Raw genomic sequence first — 22,865 nt, 5'->3', positions numbered from 1 at the left:
AGACTTCAGATAATCAAGCGGAGACATTGTCATCACCTTCACCAAGTACGTCTAGTTGCAAAGCTATATGCTTATTCTGCGATCACCAGCGTAAACAATCACATAAAAAATTTGAAAAGATGCACTGTTTGCAATCAAATGAAACCCGCGAAAAGATACTGATGAAATCGTTAGCATCTAACGAAGTCAATTTACAACATAAAATTTCACAGACAAGTGTTCCATTATTTTATCACACTAATTGTTTGAAAGATTTTTTTAGAAGAACTGAAAAAATATCCGACTGTCAGTTCAATGAAAAAGACGGTGTGTGGCACGTTATACGCGAGAGCCATAAAAATGCCTTACAAAAATTGTATGAATTCATAAACGACTCAAAACTCAAAACGGAGAACACGGCAAAACGGCACAATTTTACATGCAATATATAAATCTGATCGAGTATTACTTTCTTTTGAGCCGATCGATACGAGAAAACAATTTTGAGCTTTACAAATATGTACTTCCAAAAATTAACAATATATTTTTCATACTAAATCATCCAAATTATGCGCGATGGCTCACAAAGCACCATGACGACATATTAAAAGTCCAAGACACTCACCCAGGCCTCGAGCTTCATTTAAAACGTCATGGCTTGGGTATCAAGCGCACTGACAAAGCGTTTTCTAGACAACCCGTTGATTTAACACTAGAACAAACCATAAACGCCGATGCTGCTAAGCGATTGTCTGGTGTTAGCCATTTTACTAATTCCTTGTCAGGCCGACAGCGTTGGGCAAAAAGCCATGCACTGAGATCCACCATTATAACTCATGTTTTAGAAGAAACTAATATTACCAGGGTACAAGACGTTACCTCTGATCTGCAGACAGCCAACATTTCCAAAAACAAAAAGGCAGTGAAGAAACTTGTCGATACTGTAGAATCTTATGGCAATCCATTTGATTATCAAGACGATAAAGACGAACTGTACAATATTGTCACTGGGAATTCAGTAACGAATGAAACCGCAGACTTTCTGCTCAATATAGAGGCTACAGGAGAATATCAGAGAAAAGAATTTATATCTCAATGTAATGAAAATTCCGACCGTTTCGAGAAACCAATAAAACGCAATGAAATCAGGAATTTCTGTTCAGATAAATCAAAAAAGCCATGTAAAGCAGCACAAAAACTGCAAGTTATAAAAGCAGAACGAAACGTCTTCGGTCGTCTTTTAGGAATTTCCCTTAATCAGAAACTAGATTTGCCAAAAATTTTGGAATATCCATTATCTTCATCGTCACCTTCAATGAGTCATTCAGATGGTTCCTTGATGAAGACTAACAAGGCTGCACTCATGAAAATATTGGAAAAAACAGCCAATGCCAATACGCCACAAAAAATTGATGTTGTGATTGTAGATGGATTCTATATTCTCCATTTAATACCAGTGCATGTGAAAACATTTGGTGAAATGTCGCTATACATTTTGAAAAAATGTATGAGCTACAAAGCAAACCGTATCGATGTAATATTTGATTCTTATTTATCACCCTCAATCAAAGATTTTGAACGTGAAATGAGAGCTGGGCACAAAGCTACCCCCAAAACACAGTATAAAATAACATCGCCAAAACAAATCAGACCAAGAAATTTCGTCAAAGAATTAAGAATTACACAATTCAAAGAAGAACTCGTGCATTTTTTCATAAAACATTGGAGTTCCGAGGAGGCTAGTCTAGTCATTTCTGGAAGCACGGTTAATCTCAATTTTGATAATAATTGTTATTCGTATGAATATCAAAGCGACGGCAAAAAGGTTGTGCAAAACGATAACCCTAATTTGATGTGTGGGCACCACGAAGAAACCGATACAAAAATAATATACCACATATACAGTATTCAAGAACCATCTAATATTTTGATTAAAACTTCTGACACTGATGTAATCGTCATTTTACTGGGAAATTTGGACAAATTCGAAAAGCATGAAATGTTTATTGAATCCGGCACTCTTGCCAAACGACGTATTGTAAATGTTAACAAAATTTATCTCAGTATTGGTGCTACATTGGCAAAGAGTTTGCCAGCGTTTCATGCTTTGACAGGGTGTGATTATACCCCTGCATTTTATAGAAAGGGCAAACAAAAACCTTACAATATCCTAAGTAAAAACACAGTTTATCAAGAGGCTCTAATAGAGCTAAGTTCTAATGCTCCATTGACAAATGAAATCAAATGCAAAATTGAACAATTCATATGTGAGTTATATGGTGTGAAGAGTAAATCTGTAAACGAGGCCCGCCATAAAATTTTCCTCAAAAAATTTAAGCCCAATAAAGAGAATGAAAAATTTAAAAAAACTCTTATGAATTTTGATGCTGCTTTTTTGCCACCGTCTGAAATCGAACTAGTTCAACAGATACTTAGAGCTAAATACGTATCAAATATCTGGATAAATTCAACCAAAAATCCTCCAAGCTATCTATTGCCAATTGAACATGGGTGGAAAGAAGAACACGGCAAATATGTCCCTATCTGGTATGCAGGGAACCGACTACCAGATAAAGTATCTGATGTTACTGTAACGGAGTCAGAAAATGACAATATTTCTGGTGATGTCAGTGGTAAGTTTTATACGATTGCGGATGTATAGGTAAAAATCGTTAGGAAACGAAAAGTTTGCATGTATTTGTTTCTTATTAATGGCATATTACGTATCTAAACCATAAATCTCATTAAGCTATACATACAAGAGTTCGTTTCCTTCTGTTTTTTATATATACATATGTATTATAATTTTCGTATCATCAAAATCGTCATTTTTTCTATCAAACTTTACAGTTATTTTATCACATTACAGACTCCTCGTCTACGTGCCTAAGCAGCGAAGAAGAAGATTCCGAAGATGACGAAATCTAAGTTAAATCTATCCAAGTTAAAAAAGAAATCTTGAATATTTTAAGTTTTTTATAAATGTTTCTACCTTAATATCAAAATCTAGTTCCATTATTCCATTCCAATTTTGTGCTCTGAGTTGTAATCTTAGTTCTTCTTCGTCATATTTTGCATAGTTCCGATAAGCTTTGGTGTTTATAAAATGTTTTTTCGTATTTCGATTTTGCTCTATAATTTGAATTATGGAGTGATCTGTGATTCTGGGTGCATCTAATAGATTTACCTGTAGTTCAAATACATTTGTTATCACCAGATCAATTAATGTACTTGATGTTAGAGTTACTCTAGTGGGATCTTTTACCAGTTGTTTCATCCCATTGAATTCAATGATTAAGTTTTTAAGTTTTTTGTATAGATGTCTGCATTTTTATTCATGTTTATATTGAAATCTCCTACTATAATATTAGGTTGTCTTTTTTATGTTTTCTGAACACCATTTTTCGAAGTACGTTAAGAAATCCCTCAAACTCGAATTAGGTAAACGGTATACGATACCGTAGACCCCTTTTTTTAAGCTATTTTTTACTTTTATCGCCAAAATCCATGATGTTTTGATGTGACTAATGAAAAAGCTCATAAAAATATTAAAAGAATATTAGAAGTAAGTAAATATTTAACTCTTTAAGCCTTAGTAATATTCTACAAAATGATTAATCTGTGATTTTACCCAAAGATGTTTAGATTATGGAAGTTGAATTAATAAAAATTGGATTTGTTCGATTTAATTTTTTTATTTTATTGATTACTGTTATTTTTTTTTCTTTGAAATACAACCACTGAGAGCAGGCAGACCAACTCGTTTCACCTGTGGAGACACCATACTTCGAATAGGTACTAAAACTGACCATTTCTGTTATCGTTTTTTTCGCAACAATGCAATGACTTGCGCGCATCATAACTCTGAAATGCAACCACTGAGAGCCGCCAGACCAACTTGTTTCATCTGCGGAGAGGACATACTTTGAATATATACTAAAACTGACAATTTCTCTGATCGTTTTTTTTTTCGAAACAATGTAGCCTAATCTTGTAAGCTTTATAACTCGAAGTTGCAACCACTTACAGCAGGCAGACCAACTTGTTTCATATGCGGAGACGCCATACTTTGAATATGTACTAAAATTACCCATTCCTCTGATCGTTTTTTTTTCGAAACAATGAAGCCTCTTGTAAGCTCTATAACTCATAGTTGCAACCACTTAGAGCAGACAGACCAACTTTTTTCATATGCGGAGACGCCATACTTTGAATATGTACTAAAACTACCCATTCCTCTGATCGTTTTTTTCGAAACAATTAAGCCTCTTGTAAGCTCTATAACTCATAGTTGCAACCACTTAGAGCAGGCAGACCAACTTGTTTCATATACGGAGACGCCATACTTTGAATATGCACTAAAACTACCCATTTCTGTGATCGTTTTTTTTTCCGCAACAATGTAGCCTAATCTTGTAAGCTCTATAACTCATAGTTGCAACCACTTGGAGCAGGCAGACCAACTTTTTTCATATGCGGAGACGCCATACTTTGAATATGTACTAAAACTACCCATTCCTCTGATCGTTTTTTTTTCGAAACAATGAAGCCTCTTGTAAGCTCTATAACTCATAGTTGCAACCACTTAGAGCAGGCAGACCAACTTTTTTCATATGCGGAGACGCCATTCTTTGAATATGCACTAAAACTACCCATTCCTCTGATCGTTTTTTTTTCGAAACAATGAAGCCTCTTGTGAGCTCTATAACTCATAGTTGCAACCACTTAGAGCAGGCAGACCAACTGTTTTCATATGCGGAGACGCCATACTTTGAATATGTACTAAAACTACCCATTCCTCTGATCGTTTTTTTTTCGAAACAATGAAGCCTCTTGTAAGCTCTATAACTCATAGTTGCAACCACTTAGAGCAGGCAGACCAACGTTTTTCATATGCGGAGATGCCATACTTTGAATATGTACTAAAACTACCCATTCCTCTGATCGTTATGAAAAAGACCGTGACCTCTTAGACTAATAGTGTTGAGGCGAAAATATTCGAAATTTAATCGACAGCAAAATCTATCTTTTCGGGATCTAATACTCTATTGTGCTCATCACTAGTTCATTAAAACCATAGAATAAGTGTATTTTAACTAACCTCAAAACTTGCTGTCATATTTCATACTCATATAATTCACAATAACTTGTTTAAACTTTTTGCTTTCATATTTTCATGTTGAAACCAAATCTGCAAGAAACGCATCCGTATATTTAAAAATGCTTAATTCCACTCTTATGATCGTTAATCGCAACATATTTTCATGTTTCGTTTCAAGAAGAGCACTGTTGTGTAGTAAAGTTAAAATTCCAAACGGCAGCAGTTTTTCGCAAACATTATCCATTTACCCTCAATCAGAAGTTTCCAATGAAAAGATTGTCAATGTCGCAATCGTTGGAGTACCCAATTCTGGAAAGAGCACCTTGATAAATAACCTAGTTGATCGGAAAGTAAGTAGATACGAATTCAACAGTTTGTTATTGTCGCACTATTAGTATTATTATTAAGAATTACCATTATTTTGTGTACTGTTATCATTTTTTTGGTAACTGTACAACAGCATTTAGTGCAGTAGGTAAATATTAATAAAATAAAACTCTTCTCCTTTTTAGGTATGTGCAACATCAAACAAAGTTCACACGACAACAAATCTTGCAAAAGCAATTTGCACAGAAGAAAATACACAAATTGTTTTCTTGGATACTCCGGGAATAGTGTCGACCCGAGAACAAAAAAGGTTATTATTCTTAGTAAATTTTCTCATAAATTGTGGTTCTTCAAATAGGTACACTATTAGATTCTCGACCAGTGGGGAGGGCTGACAAGACTTCAAGACATTGAAAATATATTATATTGTCAAATAAACTTGGTTTAACCCTAGAAAGATAATCATGTACTGAACGGCGTGAAAGATAATCATACGTACCAGAGACGTATGCAATGACATAAGTATATAATGTGAAATATATGTATTTTATAGTATATTTTGGGTTTTACGCATTAGTTTATGTATTATTGTAATTATATTTATAAATTAGAAAATTTTACCTCCAAACATAAAAAAATTCTTATGAATCAACAAATAATTATAAGCAATAATTAGTCACCTGAAGTATCAATACAAATTGAAAATATCTCCTGAGTAAAGTAAGTTTGAAACGTTCTAAAATGGGACGTTGGCGGCATTTATTTTTTCCTGTTGGCGGCATTTATTTTTACTCGGAGATATTTTCAATTATTATTGATAATTCAAGCGACTAATTATTGCTTATAATTATTTGTTATCCTTTATGCTATGCATAAAACCTTGTCTTATAAACATTAGTTTATCATTAAAAAAAATAATAATTCAAATATTTTATTTCTATAATAGGAACATTTTTAAAACTCTTTGTTACTTTTTGGCACTATTCACTATAACTAAATGCTTTTCAGTCTTTTTATATAACTAAAATAATAGAGTTAAACTATTACACAAAATATGTGTCTCGCAAAAGTTTTACAAAAGATAATCATACGTCTCACGGACGTACATCATAGTCATAGTAGCTAGAGTACTTACCGTTGTGACACAGCTGTCTCACATTAGCTCCGGCTGATGACTGAATTGACTGAGACAGACAAGACGCTACGTGTTGTATTTAAAAAGAAACAACAATATTTAAAAGCCATCTATGTTCCGCGAACGTAGATTATCTTTCTAGGGTTAACTGACATATCATTTTGTAACATTTCTCCCTCTGTCTGTCCCAACTGGCTGCCTTTTGCTACTGTAGGACTTTTATTTAAATGAAAATGTGAAATAGAAAAGATAATTTTCAGCGCTAAACTACGTAAATTTTTGCTTACAACTACCATTTCCAAAATGGTGCATCAATTAGCAGATTTTCGCGTATATTAATATGAAAGAAATGAATATTAAATAGTACTATTTTCCATAGTCGGAAATACAAAAAGTTGCTGTTTATCGTCATTAAGTTGAATCAGGGGTTATTTTTTTAATGTGTATTAAAAACGATAGTCGTAGGTAAAAATTTAACAAAGACTTTTATCACTGTTTTTGCTTTGACCAATTTGGAAATATTTAACTATACGACTACCACACTTATGCATAACTACCAAAAATAATGTTTCTTTTTAAGAAACACAAACTAAGAACCTATTTAACTATGTAAATAGGTTTATAGTTTTGGTTTAATAAAAAAATTAAACAGGAGTAGTAAAAACAAAAATATTATTAATTATACGTTTTAGTTCTATCAATATGACAGATGGCCGTAAAACTATTAAATAGCACTATTTACCATCTCCGATAATTGGAATAGTTGTTTCTTATTATAACTAATTAGAATTTAAGTAATAAAAAATATATGCCTATATACACGGTGTCCGGAAACTCGTAGTACAAGCGGGAAACTTGAGAATCTACACCACATGGGAAACCCAAATAAACATAAAGTTTTTTGATTTGAGCATTTTCACCAAAAATAAAAAAATATACATTTTTCGGCTATTTCAGGATTGAAATTTTTTCGTCATTCGATCTGAGACGCCGACGCAACGGATAGGAATTATTATTAGCATAGGTAGGTACTCACAATATGTAGCGATGTTCCAATCTCCAATTCAAAACACAAACACGTCAAATTATTTTAAATGTTCACCGTTAACTTCCAAGCACAGTTGGGTCCGTCTGATGATTGATTATTGCACTATTTGAATCATGTCGGAGTTAATTTTTACCTCGTCGAAGGCATCGATGATAAGTCTCAAAATCAAAACATTAAAAACGTACAACTGTTTTCAAACACGTCGAAGGCATCGATGATAAATCTTAAAGTATCAATATCAAAACAATAATAACACGTTTTAAAACACACAAATTTCGCCCACAATTCGCTTTTATGTTTAAATTAACGAGAAAATTTCTTAAAGCAAAATGCAATGTAAACAATGTATAAACAATCTCATAAATACGGCCACCTGCGGTGACCCATAAATCAGCACTGACCTACTTACGATTTAACAGAAATGGGACATCTGCTTAGAATACTGTTTACTATCGTGCGTCTCTTTCCTTCATATGTTAGTGGAACCCAACATACTAGAGAAAGCTATATTTTGCGAATATGTCAGAGATAGGTATGAATATTAGAAGAACAGATGTTTTAACTCTGCAGAGCAGAAATATTTTATGATTACACCGGATTAAATGAAGGGTGATTTCAAAATAATGCTTTAAATCCGGGTTTCTTTATTTGTTTTACTTTTGAATAGTTTTAATTAGTTGGGTACTTTGATCTTCAGTAATAATTTATAAGAATTTTATCAAAAAAAAATCAACTTCTCACTCGATTTACTCGAAAACGAAAGCTCAAATCAAAAAAAATTATACTACAAAATCGACTCCAATGTGATGTAGATTCACCAGTTTCCCGCTTGTACTACGAGTTTCCGGACACCGTGTATATGTTGTTTCACAGAATTTGAACAATTCATCAAAGCTCTAATTCAAGTTCTGTGAAATTTCTTTTCAAGTTCTATTATTAAATTCTGTGAAATTCTGTAAAACTATATTTAAATTCTGTGAAAGATCCCATTCTTAGTGGTAAAAATTTTACTGACCAATCTATATGTAATTTTTGACCCATTGCTTTACTTTCTAAACAAATTTTGTTCAGATATAACCTGCACCATAATATGACCACGGCCCCTTCGGTGAGCCTGCGGAAGGCGGACATCGTGGGAGTCATTATGGACGTGGCCAACAAATGGACCAAGGACAGAATAAGCCCGCTCATCCTGGATATTCTGGAAAAAAATCAAGATATACCGAGTTTCTTGATTTTGAACAAGGTGAGATTTATTTATTTCACCTTTTCCCCTACAATATTAGAGGAGCTAGATGCATTAACAATTTATGATTACAATTGTAGTTTTGAGTAAAACACGTTGAAAGTTTAAAAATTTACTATTAAGTAGTGTTCAAACTTTTGCGTGTAGCTCCAGCCGTGTAAAAGATACGGAAGTAATATTTACACAGCAGATGAAGAAGAGATTGGAGATACCAAAAAGGCAATGGGATCAAAAACAGCTTTTACGCCTTTGTTGTTATTGCATCCAGCTCCTCAATTGCTAAGATGTTTATTAGGAAGTATGTTTACGAGGTATGGATAGGCCGATAGGGACATTGAAATGACTGACCGCTGTTGGTGATGATAATAAAGTGAAAAAGTTTCCAAAGAAGCGAAGCTAGCAGTCCACAATGGAGTGCTGATACCAACCCTGGTGTAGGGCAGCGAGGCATGTAACTGGCAGAGGAAGGATGAAAGCATACTAAATGCTGTAGAAATGAGATACTTGAGGCTTTTGTGTGGTATAACTGAGTATGACCGTGTTAAAAGTGTGGAGATTCGGAAAGAATGCAAGGCTGTTTTAAGAGTAATTAATAAAATTATAAAAAGGGATGCTTAGATGGTTTGAGTAAGGAGAATATTTTATGCAAAAGTGAATGGTGGAAAAAGAATCAAATACTTGAGTCGGTCCATGTCAAAAGTCAGAATAACAGAAGGGCATGTGAGACTATGTACGAATCTGAATGAAGCAAGGAGTGTTTGCCAAGGCGGAGTTGCTTGCAGCTCCATCCTCTCTGCCTACCCTGGCATGACGGCTTGATATTTAGTTAGTTGTTAGATACTCTCAGTATTGTCCTGGTGAAATATTACCATTGCCGAAACGTTGCTTGAAATGGCCTCACCCATGTTTAGTGATTATTTTATGTTTTTATGTTACAGATTGATTTGCTAAAGTCCAAGCGTGAACTCCTCGACCTCGTATATATATTATCCAATGGAATAGTCGCCGGCAAGCCCATTGTGAAGGGACTGACCAGCAGAAGGTGCAATAATAAAAATGGCTATTCTCGGTTCTCAGACGTATTTATGGTGTCTGCCCTGGAAGGTGATGGTATAGAAAAGATAAAGGTTAGTTTATTGCAACAATTCAAAATTGTGCATTATGTAAAACTATATTTATTGTATTTTTTATGTGAATACCGCACAAGCGTCCAAAGTGCTCTTGGAGCCGGTGAGACTTTGGCATTCTCAATGCGGGTACTTTGTGAGGCTGAAGAAAGTGGGGAAGGGAAGGAGTTGGAGAAGAGGAAGGTTAGGAAGTACTTAGATCTGGTCAAGTAAAATGGCTAAAGCCATTTCAAGTAACACTTCAATTCTGAATGGTGGTCTTTGGAACGCACCGCAAGTATAATAAACATTATTTGCGTGCGACGGGATTTGAACCTGCAACCTCTGTATTTGTAGTTGAGGGCAATGAAGGTTGTAGTCTGGTATGTTCTTTCTTTAGTCTGTGGTTGGCATAGATAAATCGCTCCCCTGAAATGCTTTTATTTCTAACCCTTCGATACCTGATTATTTACTTTTCTTAGTCGTTACACAGAAAATTATTCTTCCAGAAATATCTGATGAAAAGCGCCAAACCGGGCAAGTGGATATATTCCGAAGAAGACTGGTCGGATCAGACCCGAGAGACCCTCATTGTGGAGACGGTACGCGCCAAGTTCCTGGACTTTCTGCACCAGGAGATCCCGTACAAGCTGGTCACCGAGATAGAGTACCTGGAGGACAAGCAGGACTCGGACAAGCTGGTGTGTCTAGTCTGCGTTACCTGCCCCACGGAGCGTATTGAGAAGCTGATAGCCGGAGCAGGAGGCGGGAAACTTCGTCAGATCACCGATTCGGCGAGGCACGACCTCGTGCAGATGTTCCACAGACCCGTCTCGCTAACAATATCTCTGCGGGTCGATTCAGATTTCAAGGAATGAGCCGTTTGTTATCTTTAGACCTGTATTATTTATATATTTTATTATACCTACCAGTAAATATTATGTTCTAGAAATGTTTTTGGTTTTTATTTGTCTTGTTTTTCTTTTTTTAAAGTTAATACTGCACAAGAGCCAGTGGGAATATAGCTTCCCCAATTAGAGTATGTTATGTGGCTGAAGGTAGTGGGAGAGGGCAATCAGATGGGGAGGAGGAAGGTGGGGAAGTACCTGGTTATTCTAGATCTGATCACCAAACACAACTAAAGCCATTTCAAGCAACGTTTCGATTCCAAATGGTTGTCTTTCACCATGGTTATACTGGGGAGTACCTTATGTCTAGAACCCTGCTGTGGTCAATTTGTTGAAAAGCTGAAACAGGTTTAGAATTGGTGTTTAACGGGTACCGTTCAAACTAACTGGTGATGATTTCCAATCTGATGACAATGTTACATTTGAATATCTTATTTTGTATGTATGTATATCTTTTGTGCAATTGATGATGCGACTTGAGATCTTTACAAAATATCTGATAAATCTTGCGACGATCTAATCTTTAGATGCCCAAGGTTCAGTTTTTAAAATGCTTCGAATGGGTCTAACAATTAAAGAATCGTTCTATAACTCTCGGTCGAATTGAAAATGATTTGGGTCAAGTCTCATTCACAAGATTCATTCATTTATATTTTCAAATACTTGTCCTAATCTGAAATCACTAAAGAATCAGTTCTGTTTCTCTGTAAAATGGGTATTTCCTGATAAATTTTCCACAGTAATGACTTGCATACAACGGAGTAAAAGTACAAAACGCACAATCGTAAAAATCTTGCTTAGGTATGTGTTTTCAGATACTAAGATAATATAATTAATAGGACAAAATATCACATACTTGAGATATATGTATATCTACAAAATAAACCAGACTGAATGACACAATATTGATTAGTATGTGTGTAGTTGTCATTTAATCAAATAAATGGGTATAGGCCTATTAAATTGACAACTGACCCAAGCACAAGAACCAGTTTCTTCTTTGGTGAGATTGCGATTATAAATATATTTTGTACCGCTATGTAATTTATATAACACCACTGTACCCACTTATATCTATATTAAATAAAAAATAAAAACTCAATGGAAATACGCAAAAGACATACACAGAAAATAAAAAGGTAACGGTCGCAACAGGGACTGGAACCCGGATCCTCTCGTGTTACAGCGACCTGAACTCTACCAACTGAGCTATTGCTGCCTAATTTCAATGATTAAATATTACAATGAGGTTTATAGGTTTAAAGGTTCTCTTTCACCATGGTTATACTGGGGATTATTTTATATCTAGAACACGGGGTGGTCAATTTGTTGAAAAGCTGAAACGGGTTTAGAATTGGCGTTTAACGGGTACCATTCAATTATCTCGAAAACTAATTGGTGTTTGTTTCTCTTTGATGTTACATTTGAATATTTTTGAAACAACTGGCCTTTATGTATATCTTTTGTGCAACTAATGATGAGACTTGAGATCTTTACAAAATATCTGCTACGATCTAATCTTTAGATGCCCAAGGTTCAGTGTTTAAAATGCTTTGATTTAATATTTTAATTGAATAAAAGGATAATACTAATAAATCTAAATGATACTTGATAATGGTCTCAACTGGGATATCTATATAACTTATCTTCTTCTTCAATGATATATTCCATTCCCAGTTGAGACTTTTTTTTATTTTCTATGTCTTGTTCTGCTTCATTTATAATATATTACATTGAGGTTATACCCACCTTCAAAAGTTAAAGAAATGCTGTTCCAATGAAAATTTTATATTTTTAACTTTGAATTTAATGTAAAGGTACGTTCATTAAAGAAAATTATAGTAAAACTTTTATCAAAGCGTTTCTCTGTTAATGTGTGTCTTTATTTGGTAGATTTACACTTTGACAATGGCCTTCCCGGTGTTCTCTCCGCGGAGCATGCCAACAAAAGCTTCATACATGTTTTCAAATCCATTGGTGATCGTTTCCCTGTACTTAAGTTTTCCTTCCTTGATCCACTCGAGGTTCTGGTGGATTCCCTCGGTCCAGCGGGGCACCCAACGGTGGACGATGAAGCCCTCCATCTTCAGCTGGTAGGTGACAAAGGTGCGCTGCATGACTGCCACTGTAAAAACATTGCTATCTTTAGACTGTGAGCAAAAGAATGTGTCTATCGTTATTTTATTGGTCAAATACTGTTTATAACACAAATAAATAATTTAAAATACAAATAAACATAGCTAAAACGATTTTCGGCATCAGTTCTCAACAAAGATATTAGAAGAACGAGATATACTATGTTGGCCGCCGGACCGTAGGCGGAGTACTACCTAATTAGGGTACTTTGAACGGTATCGGGACGTGTACGCACAGAAATCTGTTCTATGTATTAGTGCGGATACCTTAGCGTAAGCGAAGGTGTGCAGTAGTATTGGTGAACAAAACCGGCGACACTCGGCAAAACAATTCCACACAGTATGAACTGCACATAGCACATCTTGTTCTTCTAATATCTTTGGTTCTCAATTATTTTATCTCACCAGAGAGATATATTTGTTTATCCGGAACAAAGTATCAATGTAATATAAATTAATTTATTTAAATTGTGTTTGTGAAAAACTCTATAAAAAATTAAATATATTTTTATTTATCCATGACAGGATTTGAACTTGCAATCTGTGGATACAGAATGAAGGAACATATTGCCGCCATTCTCTATTAGTGTACATTTTTATTAATACATGACTATTGAAAACAAAATAATAAATTATTACCTTTAGGTAGTTCAGCAGGATCTTTATTGTAGGTAGAGATGGAACCGCAAACTGCTATTCTTCCAAAGGGGTTCATCTTGTTAATAATTACAGAGCTCAACTCTCCTCCAACCTAGAATCAAGGTTCATTTAGTACAACTGGTGCTTTCATCCAATAATTCCGGAAACTTTTCACTAATAATTAAAAATTACCAGAAATCAGTTTTAAATTTTATAAATAAACACTTGACCTTCAAAATAAGAGGACGGTGACTGTCTGCATGAGATTTCGAAATAAGGGGGCGGTGACTGTCTGCATGAGATTTCGAAATAAGAGGGCGGTGACTGTCTGCATGAGATTTCGAAATAAGAGGGCGGTGACTGTCTGCATGAGATTTCGAAATACATAAGAGGGCGGTGACTGTCTGCATGAGATTTCGAAATAAGAGGACAATGACTGTCTGCATGAGATTTCGAAATAAGAGGGCGGTGACTGTCTGCATGAGATTTCGAAATAAGAGGATGGTGACTGTCTGCATGAGATTTTGAAAAACCACCCGCATTCCCTTAAAGCAGAATTTTGATGAAATTTTGCACGATTTGAGATTCCACCTCAAGGCAAGAGGTGGTCAATACCCCGTTATTGTTGAATACTCACAGCGGTTAGTTAATTTACTCCCGTTTCAAATTTCAACACAAGTTATGCTACATACAAATAAAAGTAAACGATAAGATATTAGGGTCTATACATTGACTAAATACAACACATCATTAATTTAAATATTTAAAGATCCATTGTTTGCCAATTACTGTAATGTTTTTGTTATATGTTTCTAAAACTATTAGCACACGCAACGATGTGAGCTAACTTAAGATTAAAAAATAAATACATCAATGGGTCTACATCAATGACCTTTTGACATGTGCACCGATTCATTGTTACGCGGATGACAGTACAGTTCATGATAGCTTTTTGTTTGATAAGCCCCCAAAGGGCACACAAACTCCAACGGCTCGAAGGGCTTTGAAGCAGAGAATGGACGGTTATCTCGAGAGTATTTCCTCCTGGGGTAAAAATAATCTCGTCGAATTTAAAGTTTCAAAGACCCAATCCTGTCTGATTACGTCTAAAAGGGATCCAAATGATAATCTAGTCTCCTTCAACGGAAGCAATCTTCCGAACAGGCCTTCCATTGATATGCTTGGTGTAACTATAAGTGACCAGCTCAGGTACGGGGGCTCCATCGAAGCCAGAGTAAAGTTGGCCTCTCAGAAGCTGGGCGTACTGTACAGGGCCCGCAGATACTTTAATAGTACACAACTGCTCACCCTGTACAAATCGCAAGTGCGCCCTACGGTCGAATTTGGCAGCCATCTCTGGTCTGGAGCCCCTAAATACCTGAAAAAAACCCTTGACTCTGTGCAGAAACGGGCGGTCCGTTTGATAGATTCCCCAATCTTAACAAACGGACTGCAATCTTTAGAGCACAGGCGTCAGGTAGGTATGCTGTCCTTGTTCTATCTGTATTACAATGGAAGATGCTCTGAGGAACTAGCGTCATTGATCCCTTCGGCACCGGTGCGTAGTCGGGATACACGCCAAACGCGCGCCCAACATTTGTACACAGTTGACACTTGTCACATGAGAACGGGTCGCTTCTACGATTCGTTCTTAAGTTCAACAGCTCGGCTGTGGAACGAACTGCCGGCCTCTGTGTTTCCTCCCTCCTACAACATGGGACTCTTCAAGACCCATGTTCACTCCTTCCTCTCCACAAAAAGACCCTCCACACAGCATCCCCAAAGATGACATAGGCCCTGAGGGAAATTATTTTCTTCAGGGCCTCCTGTGTGGAGTAAATATAAAAAAAAAAAAGCTTATTTTGTAAGTTAAAAAGAAACATGCTTACATTGTCAAAGTAGCAATCTACTCCATTGGGGGCGGCCTCCTGCAGTGCTGCGGTGGCATTTGCTGTCTTGTAATTGATAGCTTGATCGAAACCCAGCTCTTCCTTCAGCCATTTGCATTTGGCGTCAGAACCAGCAAATCCTATGACTTTACAACCTGCATTACACAAAGAAATGTAATAATTATGTGTTTATTCCGAAATGTGGGGAGGTTTGTGCTATCCCACACATCCCATAAAGCAACATACATGTAAAAAGAAAGCATGTTCCTGGAAATTTTAACTTCAAGAATAAATTCAAGAGTAAATATTCTGATCACAAAACATGCCCACAAGGCATTTTTTGTGTTATTCTTTATACTATGGGCGGAGGTCATAATGTAAGCTGAGATTATTCAGTTAGTCAGGAGTCACTTGATTCACTACAGATGTACCTATGAGAAACTGGTAGAGTGAACATTCTTCTATGGATAGGTGTGTAGTTTGTATTGCAGCACGGGAGCGGTGTTGCGTGCTTCCATTGCCCTCATTCTTACTGCATTTGGCTTATGTAGATTCCTTACCGATCCATGAGGGAGAGGGCTTAAATAGTAAATATGACGAACCTCTTAATTTCGCAATCTGTCCAACATGAGAACCAACAGCTCCTGCCGCTACTGAAACTACGACGGTCTCTCCTTCCTTGGGCTGGCATAGCTCTAAAAAGCCGAAGTAGGCGGAATTTCTAGAAATCAATGAAAATAATTTTATGATAAAATGTTAATGCATAGGTACATATACTTATTGGATTCTTACTATGCGCCAGTTCGTGTTGTTCAAATAAACCACAGCCACATTGTTCACCCATCCTACTGGAAATTGCATCTAAATGCACAACTTTCATTGGCGCTGCCACCTTGATAGTCAATGCAGTTTGGTCATAGCTCAGCACACTTCTATGCCATACCTCCCTTTGTTTCTATGTATATTATTTTTTCTTACCCTGGCCTGCCAATGACTCCAAGTCCTAGGGAAGAGGGAAGGTCTCCCAGCTCAGGAAGTAGGTAGGTTCGGGCGAAGGGGGTTGGCTTCTCGAATTTTTTGCCACCGTCGATGGTATAGTCCCTCCAGCCTTCATTTAAGACCACCAACCGTCCAACGGTGAAATCTTTATTTCTGCTCTCGGTAATTCTGTGGAGAATAACGAATATCATGATTTTTTTTATCCAAATGAAAGAAACCTGTAAATATTTAATGCTGATGAAACAAGTTGTGTTCAGGTATAAATGGTAACGGGATAGAAAGATCATAGTCAACCCAAAAAACTAAATGAATTAATAATGCCATATGATGGCGATATGGGTGCACTGTCGAATGGTGTAGTTAAAGAAAATGAATAAATATCATACGACAAAAGATATTATATGACGCCATCAAACTGACCATTAGAAAAATGCTTCTTTATCACTAGGGTCAACTGAATTTAAACAGGGATCATTTTGATGCAAGTACAATAGTTTAATTTAGGTGGTCTAATAAATGTAACCTATTTTTCATTCAAAGTTTGTTTACAATTTGATAATTCAACCACAATTTTTCTTTTTAAATTAAATGATAAATATTATTGTGTTTTGATTTTGAAACCTCAAAACACAATAATATTTTAACCTCAAAATATCCTTTATAAATAATAAATAACAATCACCATCGATCAATTCTATATGCCTATCACTATCATTAATTTGCTAAAATATTAATTATTATAGGCGCCTAGATAATGTTTCAATTCCATCAATACTGAAACAACAACAAAATCAATCAAAAAAATCAATGTTTTCACAAATTTTGGGAGGCGATTTATTCAACATCTAATGAACTAAAAAAGATAAATAACTTTTTTCGAAATTCCTTTTTTTCCCATACAAAAATATTTTTCGTTTATTGATCTATATTTTTTATATTATAGAAACAAACAGTACATGATTTACAGAGATGAAACAATATACAGGAATAAGTTACTTCATGTTGGGTACCTATGATATATTTCCTTGTAATGTCTGCTAAGTGGTATGTTTATATTGTTTATTCCTTAATTACCAGGTGACGTGTGTAGTATATAGGCGTGTGTAATGTATGTATGAATATTTTTATTTCAGCGAAGAAACAGATAATACTAATAAATCTAAACGAAACATGAAATAGAACAAGACACATAAAAATAAAAAGATAACAGTCAGAACAGATATTGTCTATTGAGTCGGGTGGCGCACATGATTTGTAAATAACCATTGATGTCAATAAACGACCGGGTTACCGGCAATAAAAATAAAATAAAATCAGATTTTTTTTTAACTGGAGCTCCTTAGTGTAAATATGCTAAAAATATTGTTTGAAAAAACTTAAAGTTTGTGAAAATTTGACGCTTTATTCTGGAGAATGACTTCTAGCTTAATAAACTGTAATTAGTGTGTTTTTACTTAGCACAGCAAATTGTAATTACTGTGTTTTTACTTACAACGGCAGACTAGCGGTATAGTAATAACATGGCATAGGTAATAATGTAAGGCTCACCTTGCAACCTGAGTTCCAACCATATCAGTTCCCACCGGGTACCTTATCATGTAAGCCCTCATGTATGGGTCCACGCTCAGGTACTCGGCTTTGCAAAGGAATTCTGAAAACGACAAAAAAATAACAATCAGTTTTCTTCAACCACATCTTTAAATTATTTATCTTAATTTAAGATTGACCTTGTCTCTATTACACAATATTGATTATTTTCATCATCAATGTTGAAATTTTGTAGTTTTGTGTGCATCACTTTTATTTTTGTTTTTATAATGTTCATTCTCCAAGTTACCAATATTTAAATTATAAAAATAATGGTTTTATCATTTTTATGGTGCTGTTTTTGTAAACCATCATCCCTTTACAAAAAGTTCAAAAATATGTAACTAATAGCGGTCCAGACGGTTCAATTTTAGTTGATCAACTCGACATTTGTTCTTGTTGTTCAATAAAAATTGATCAACAAAAACAAAATATCTACTTAGTTGGGTAGGACGAAACTTCTGGATGAGTTTGTATGTATTAAATATTATAATATTACTTATTACTCAAATACTGAAATGAGGTGCCGAGGTGTCCACTCACACTTTTATATTTTTGTATGCGATATTTGTAGTGCATCTACCCCGTAATCGTTGCCTAAAGTCTGTACGAGACATTTGTAGTACATCTACCTCGTAATCATTGCCTAAAGTCTGTACGAGACATTTGTAGTACATCTACCCTGTAATCGTTGCCTAAAGTCTGTACGAGACATTTGTAGTGCATCTACCTCATAATCATTGCCTAAAGTTTTTCCTCGACATTTGTAGTGCATCTACCTTGTAATCGTTGCCAAAGTCTGTACGAGACATTTGTAGTGCATCTACCTCGTAATCATTGCCTAAAGTTTGTACTAGACATTTGTAGTGCATCTACCTTGTAATCGTTGCCTAAAGTTTGTACTAGACATTTGTAGTGCATCTACCTTGTAATCGTTGCCAAAGTCTGTACGAGACATTTGTAGTGCATCTACCTCGTAATCATTGCCTAAAGTTTGTACTAGACATTTGTAGTGCATCTACCTCGTAAACATTGCCTAAAGTTTGTACTACACATTTGTAGTGCATCTACCTTGTAATCGTTGCCTAAAGTTTGTACGAGACATTTGTAGTGCATCTACCTCGTAATCATTGCCTAAAGTTTGTACTAGACATTTGTAGTGCATCTACCTCGTAAACATTGCCTAAAGTTTGTACTACACATTTGTAGTGCATCTACCTTGTAATCGTTGCCTAAAGTTTGTACGAGATGTTTGTAGTGCATCTACCCTGTAATGGTTGCATAAAGTTTGAAAAAATAAAATAAACAATAGAAAAAGGTATAATATTTGTTAACACGGTTCTCGATTTTTTTCACATAATTCTGAAATATTTTATACAAATTTTCAAAGGCAACTAAACTTTATAAATACTTATTGCTTTTTTTCAGATTAAAACCAATTCCCAATGAACCCAAGGTCAATATCTCAGAACTCATTAGTTAGATAGATGGTAGTGTGATAGGTAAGTATGCGTTTTTTTTTTTAAAATTTTATTTATGAATTATGATTATTATTTAAGAGAACAATGATTTGATTAATATTTATTACATTCAAAAGTTATTTGATTAACGTGATAATTTCTTATTTCTGATTGCAAAAAAATGTAATAACATACTAATGTAATAATTGCAAATGATTAATTGCTCTGCTGTTATGTTATGTAAAAGAATCATGACTTTTAACTTGGCCTACAGACTGATTGTTTTATGTCTGGTAGTAATACTAATTACTAATCATGCACTTCTATCTAAATATTGTTGTGGCATTTTTTTATGTGACACCTCGCGAGAGCGCCAACCTCGCCAGATACCGATTGGGTAGGATTTATTTCGTAAATTAACTACTTTAAATTTGTATAATGTCATAAAATTCAAGAGGTGTGTGTGTGTGTTCGTGACTGCCACGAAAAGTTGCATTGTCATCGACAACGAATCTATCTACCAAGTTTCAGCTCGATTGGATGTCGGGAATTGAGTTAATTTCCACTTCCGAGATTCCATTTCGTTAATTCATTCAATCAAAAAAAAATCAAAATTCACATGGATGTAATCAAAAAGGTGAAAGAATACAGAAATCTCTTGTCATTGTGATTTGATAAAAAAATACATGATTTAACCTCGTGTGACATAGCTTTCTTCTTATCATCCAAAAACATCCCAGCCGCTATCAAATATCTTAATGAAGCTATGGATGCCCCTTGCACATGGCTCACTTTAAATGGTCTTGAACTTTCAGTCCAGAAGATTCAGTGTGTCGCTTTCTCAAACCGTGATAAAAATCTACCTATTCAAATTTTATTTAAAAACTCCACTCCCCAACGCCTCTGAAATTAAATTTTTGGGAGTAACATTTGATAGGAAACATAAATGGTATTCCCATATTTATAATATAGTTACTAAATGCGAAAAACTTAAATATCATCAGATCACGTTTGGTGGAGTTGCTTTAAAATGCCCTTATTCGAAGCCATTTCGACTATGCCTGCCCAATTTTTAGTACTGCATCAAAAAATGTAATCAGTAAATTAGACAAAATGCAATCTAAATCTTTGCGAATATTAACTGGAGCGATGCAATCGTCGCCTATCAAGTCCTTTCAAGTAGAATGTTCTGATCCCCCTCTTTATTTAACTATTTGCTGACAAATTTGTTCTTCAATGTTTTAATTCTAAACATCATCAGGTTATCCACAGAGTTTCATTATTCAACGACCCAACACATTAATCAGAGCTCGAACTAAACCTCTTCCCGCCATCTGTAAAATTTTTCAGTCTATCTCAGATCTTCAAATTATCCAAAATTGTTCCATTCTTTCTCACCTTTCTAAAATGCACGTGCTTGACTCCCCAGACTGTACATTCTGTGGACTAGAAGTAGGAACTTTAGATTACATATTTTTTGGATGTCCCTCTCTAAACAAATATCCTCTCTTCTATCAAGCCTTATCTAAAATTGCCTTCAACATCTCGTCTTTTCTAAGTTTGTATTCGACTCCAATCATCCATATAATTTAGAAATTTGCCTATTAAACAAAATTGATATATAAATTCACTTCCCTCTCTCCATAATTTGAAATGACGGCGTAGAACACCTTTGAAAGGTGAAAGACAGAAAAAATGAAAGTTTGAAACCTCGTACTGTGTGCTTGACTCGAGTCAAGTGTAGGTACTTCATACTTAATCTAATGTAAACATTCCAGAAACATTTTATCATGCGATATATTTTATTTATAGGTACATTTAAGTATCCACCTACATTATACCTCTCCATGTTTAGAGTTGTATAACTGCCGAGTCATGTTATGTTTTAAGATTAGCATGGCCATCTGATAAAAAATATACTTCTTCATTTTTAAATCTGTCTGCTACAATTCGTAACTATCATGGAATAAAGAATAACACAAGAAGTGTCTTGTGGGCGTGTTTCATGATCCAAATATTTGCATATTCGAAGCTTAAATTTCAAAACAAAAATTAATACAAAAGTGTGTTTACGAAATTCACGACCACGAAGCATTACTGAACAATAATGAACTGTAAATATACAAGAGATACGTAATTAGTGTCATTTTAAAAAGGTGGGCGTTTTATTTTTGAAGTAAACAACTCGCTTTTATTATGAACTTCTCAAAATTAACTCTTTCGCGTATTTTTTTAATAATATTATACCTAGTAGTATTAGTAAGTAGATTTACATTATTTATTAACAATAAGTTACGTTTACATGAACTCAAAAAAAGGTTTTTATAATTTTTTAATGTGAGCTATATAAACAGATTCGTGAATACTTATTACTCCCTGACCTTACGCGGCATACACATGAAACACGGTTTGCTATACATTTAGTTAGTGACAAAGAGATTACAAAGGTTAGCCAGGATGATATTGCATTACTTAACACACTTTTACTAAGTAGGTACCTACTTCATGGCAATCAAAAGTTCTAAAATACCCCTCGTTTAAATCGGCAGAATTCAAATAAAGAAAAATTTTATGAAATTAGATACATACCTCCATCCTGTAGCGGAGGAAGTTCCTCTTCCACAATTTCGAGGTCAGACTTCTTGGGTTCCCCTTCGAAGTGCTTGACGAGAACGTATTTCCTTGCCTTAACCATCTTTGTAAGCTTTCCACGGGCCACAGTGTGAATTACACTGATTAACAAACAAGGCGGACAAGTTCAAGGCAGCACACACAGGAACAGGGCTGTAACAAGTTATTTTGTAGATTAAAAAATATATATATTTTAGTTCCTTTAACTGTTTTAGACTGCTGACTAATTATTGCATTAAGTTGAAGTATTTTTACCATTAAAGTATTATTAAACTATTCTTAAGTTTTTCTTAAATTGTGCTTACATCGTGCGGTGGCGGAGAAATGTCGTGAAAAACTGCACTTGTTTCTTTCATAAAAATCCGTTTCGTTAGAGTAGGTACATTGGAACCCAGAAGAGTTAGTAGGTACCTAAGAGTAAGTAATAGGAGTAATTACTAATTAGTGATCATTTGTTACGCCTAATAAATAGTTGCAGTTAGAAGTTTCTGGATTATTGGCATAGAGTTAATCGGCGTTCGTACTTAGATTTTTCTACGTGTCATTAGGATGCTGTACCGTCGGACCCATGGTCCTAAAGTATTGTGTGTTGATATTACGATGATCCTTGATTAATCAATTTTCTGGGTTTATGTTCATTTGGAATGGTTGGAAATGTTTAGTTAATATATTTTT

General features: G+C 35.0%; 2 protein-coding genes across 2 annotated transcripts; one reads left to right on the top strand and one right to left on the bottom strand.

Moving 5' to 3' along the window:
- Positions 1–5,055: 5,055 nt before the first annotated feature.
- Positions 5,056–10,894, top strand: LOC149420336 (GTPase Era, mitochondrial). Its single transcript, XM_089636092.1, has 5 exons — positions 5,056–5,430; positions 5,593–5,717; positions 8,662–8,836; positions 9,775–9,963; positions 10,452–10,894. The coding sequence occupies exons 1-5, from the start codon at positions 5,200–5,202 to the stop codon at positions 10,818–10,820; spliced, it is 1,089 nt and encodes a 362-aa protein (XP_089492218.1). The 5' UTR covers positions 5,056–5,199; the 3' UTR covers positions 10,821–10,894.
- Positions 10,895–12,069: 1,175 nt separating this feature from the next.
- LOC149420335 (prostaglandin reductase 1-like) lies at positions 12,070–22,278 on the bottom strand. The gene is made up of 7 exons (XM_089636090.1): positions 22,149–22,278; positions 18,061–18,163; positions 16,492–16,680; positions 16,116–16,234; positions 15,514–15,668; positions 13,625–13,736; positions 12,070–12,975 (listed from the first exon to the last, which is right to left on the bottom strand). Exons 1-7 carry the CDS (start codon positions 22,252–22,254, stop codon positions 12,746–12,748), a joined length of 1,014 nt encoding a protein of 337 aa, XP_089492216.1. The 5' UTR covers positions 22,255–22,278; the 3' UTR covers positions 12,070–12,745.
- Between the last annotated feature and the right edge of the window lie 587 nt (positions 22,279–22,865).

The sequence above is a fragment of the Hesperophylax consimilis genome, chromosome 10 (genome assembly GCF_061612785.1).
Source record: "Hesperophylax consimilis isolate HC1 chromosome 10, BYU_Hcon_1.0, whole genome shotgun sequence".
Classification (NCBI taxonomy): Eukaryota; Metazoa; Arthropoda; class Insecta; order Trichoptera; family Limnephilidae; genus Hesperophylax; species Hesperophylax consimilis.
This window is presented reverse-complemented; position numbering and strand designations above follow the sequence as displayed.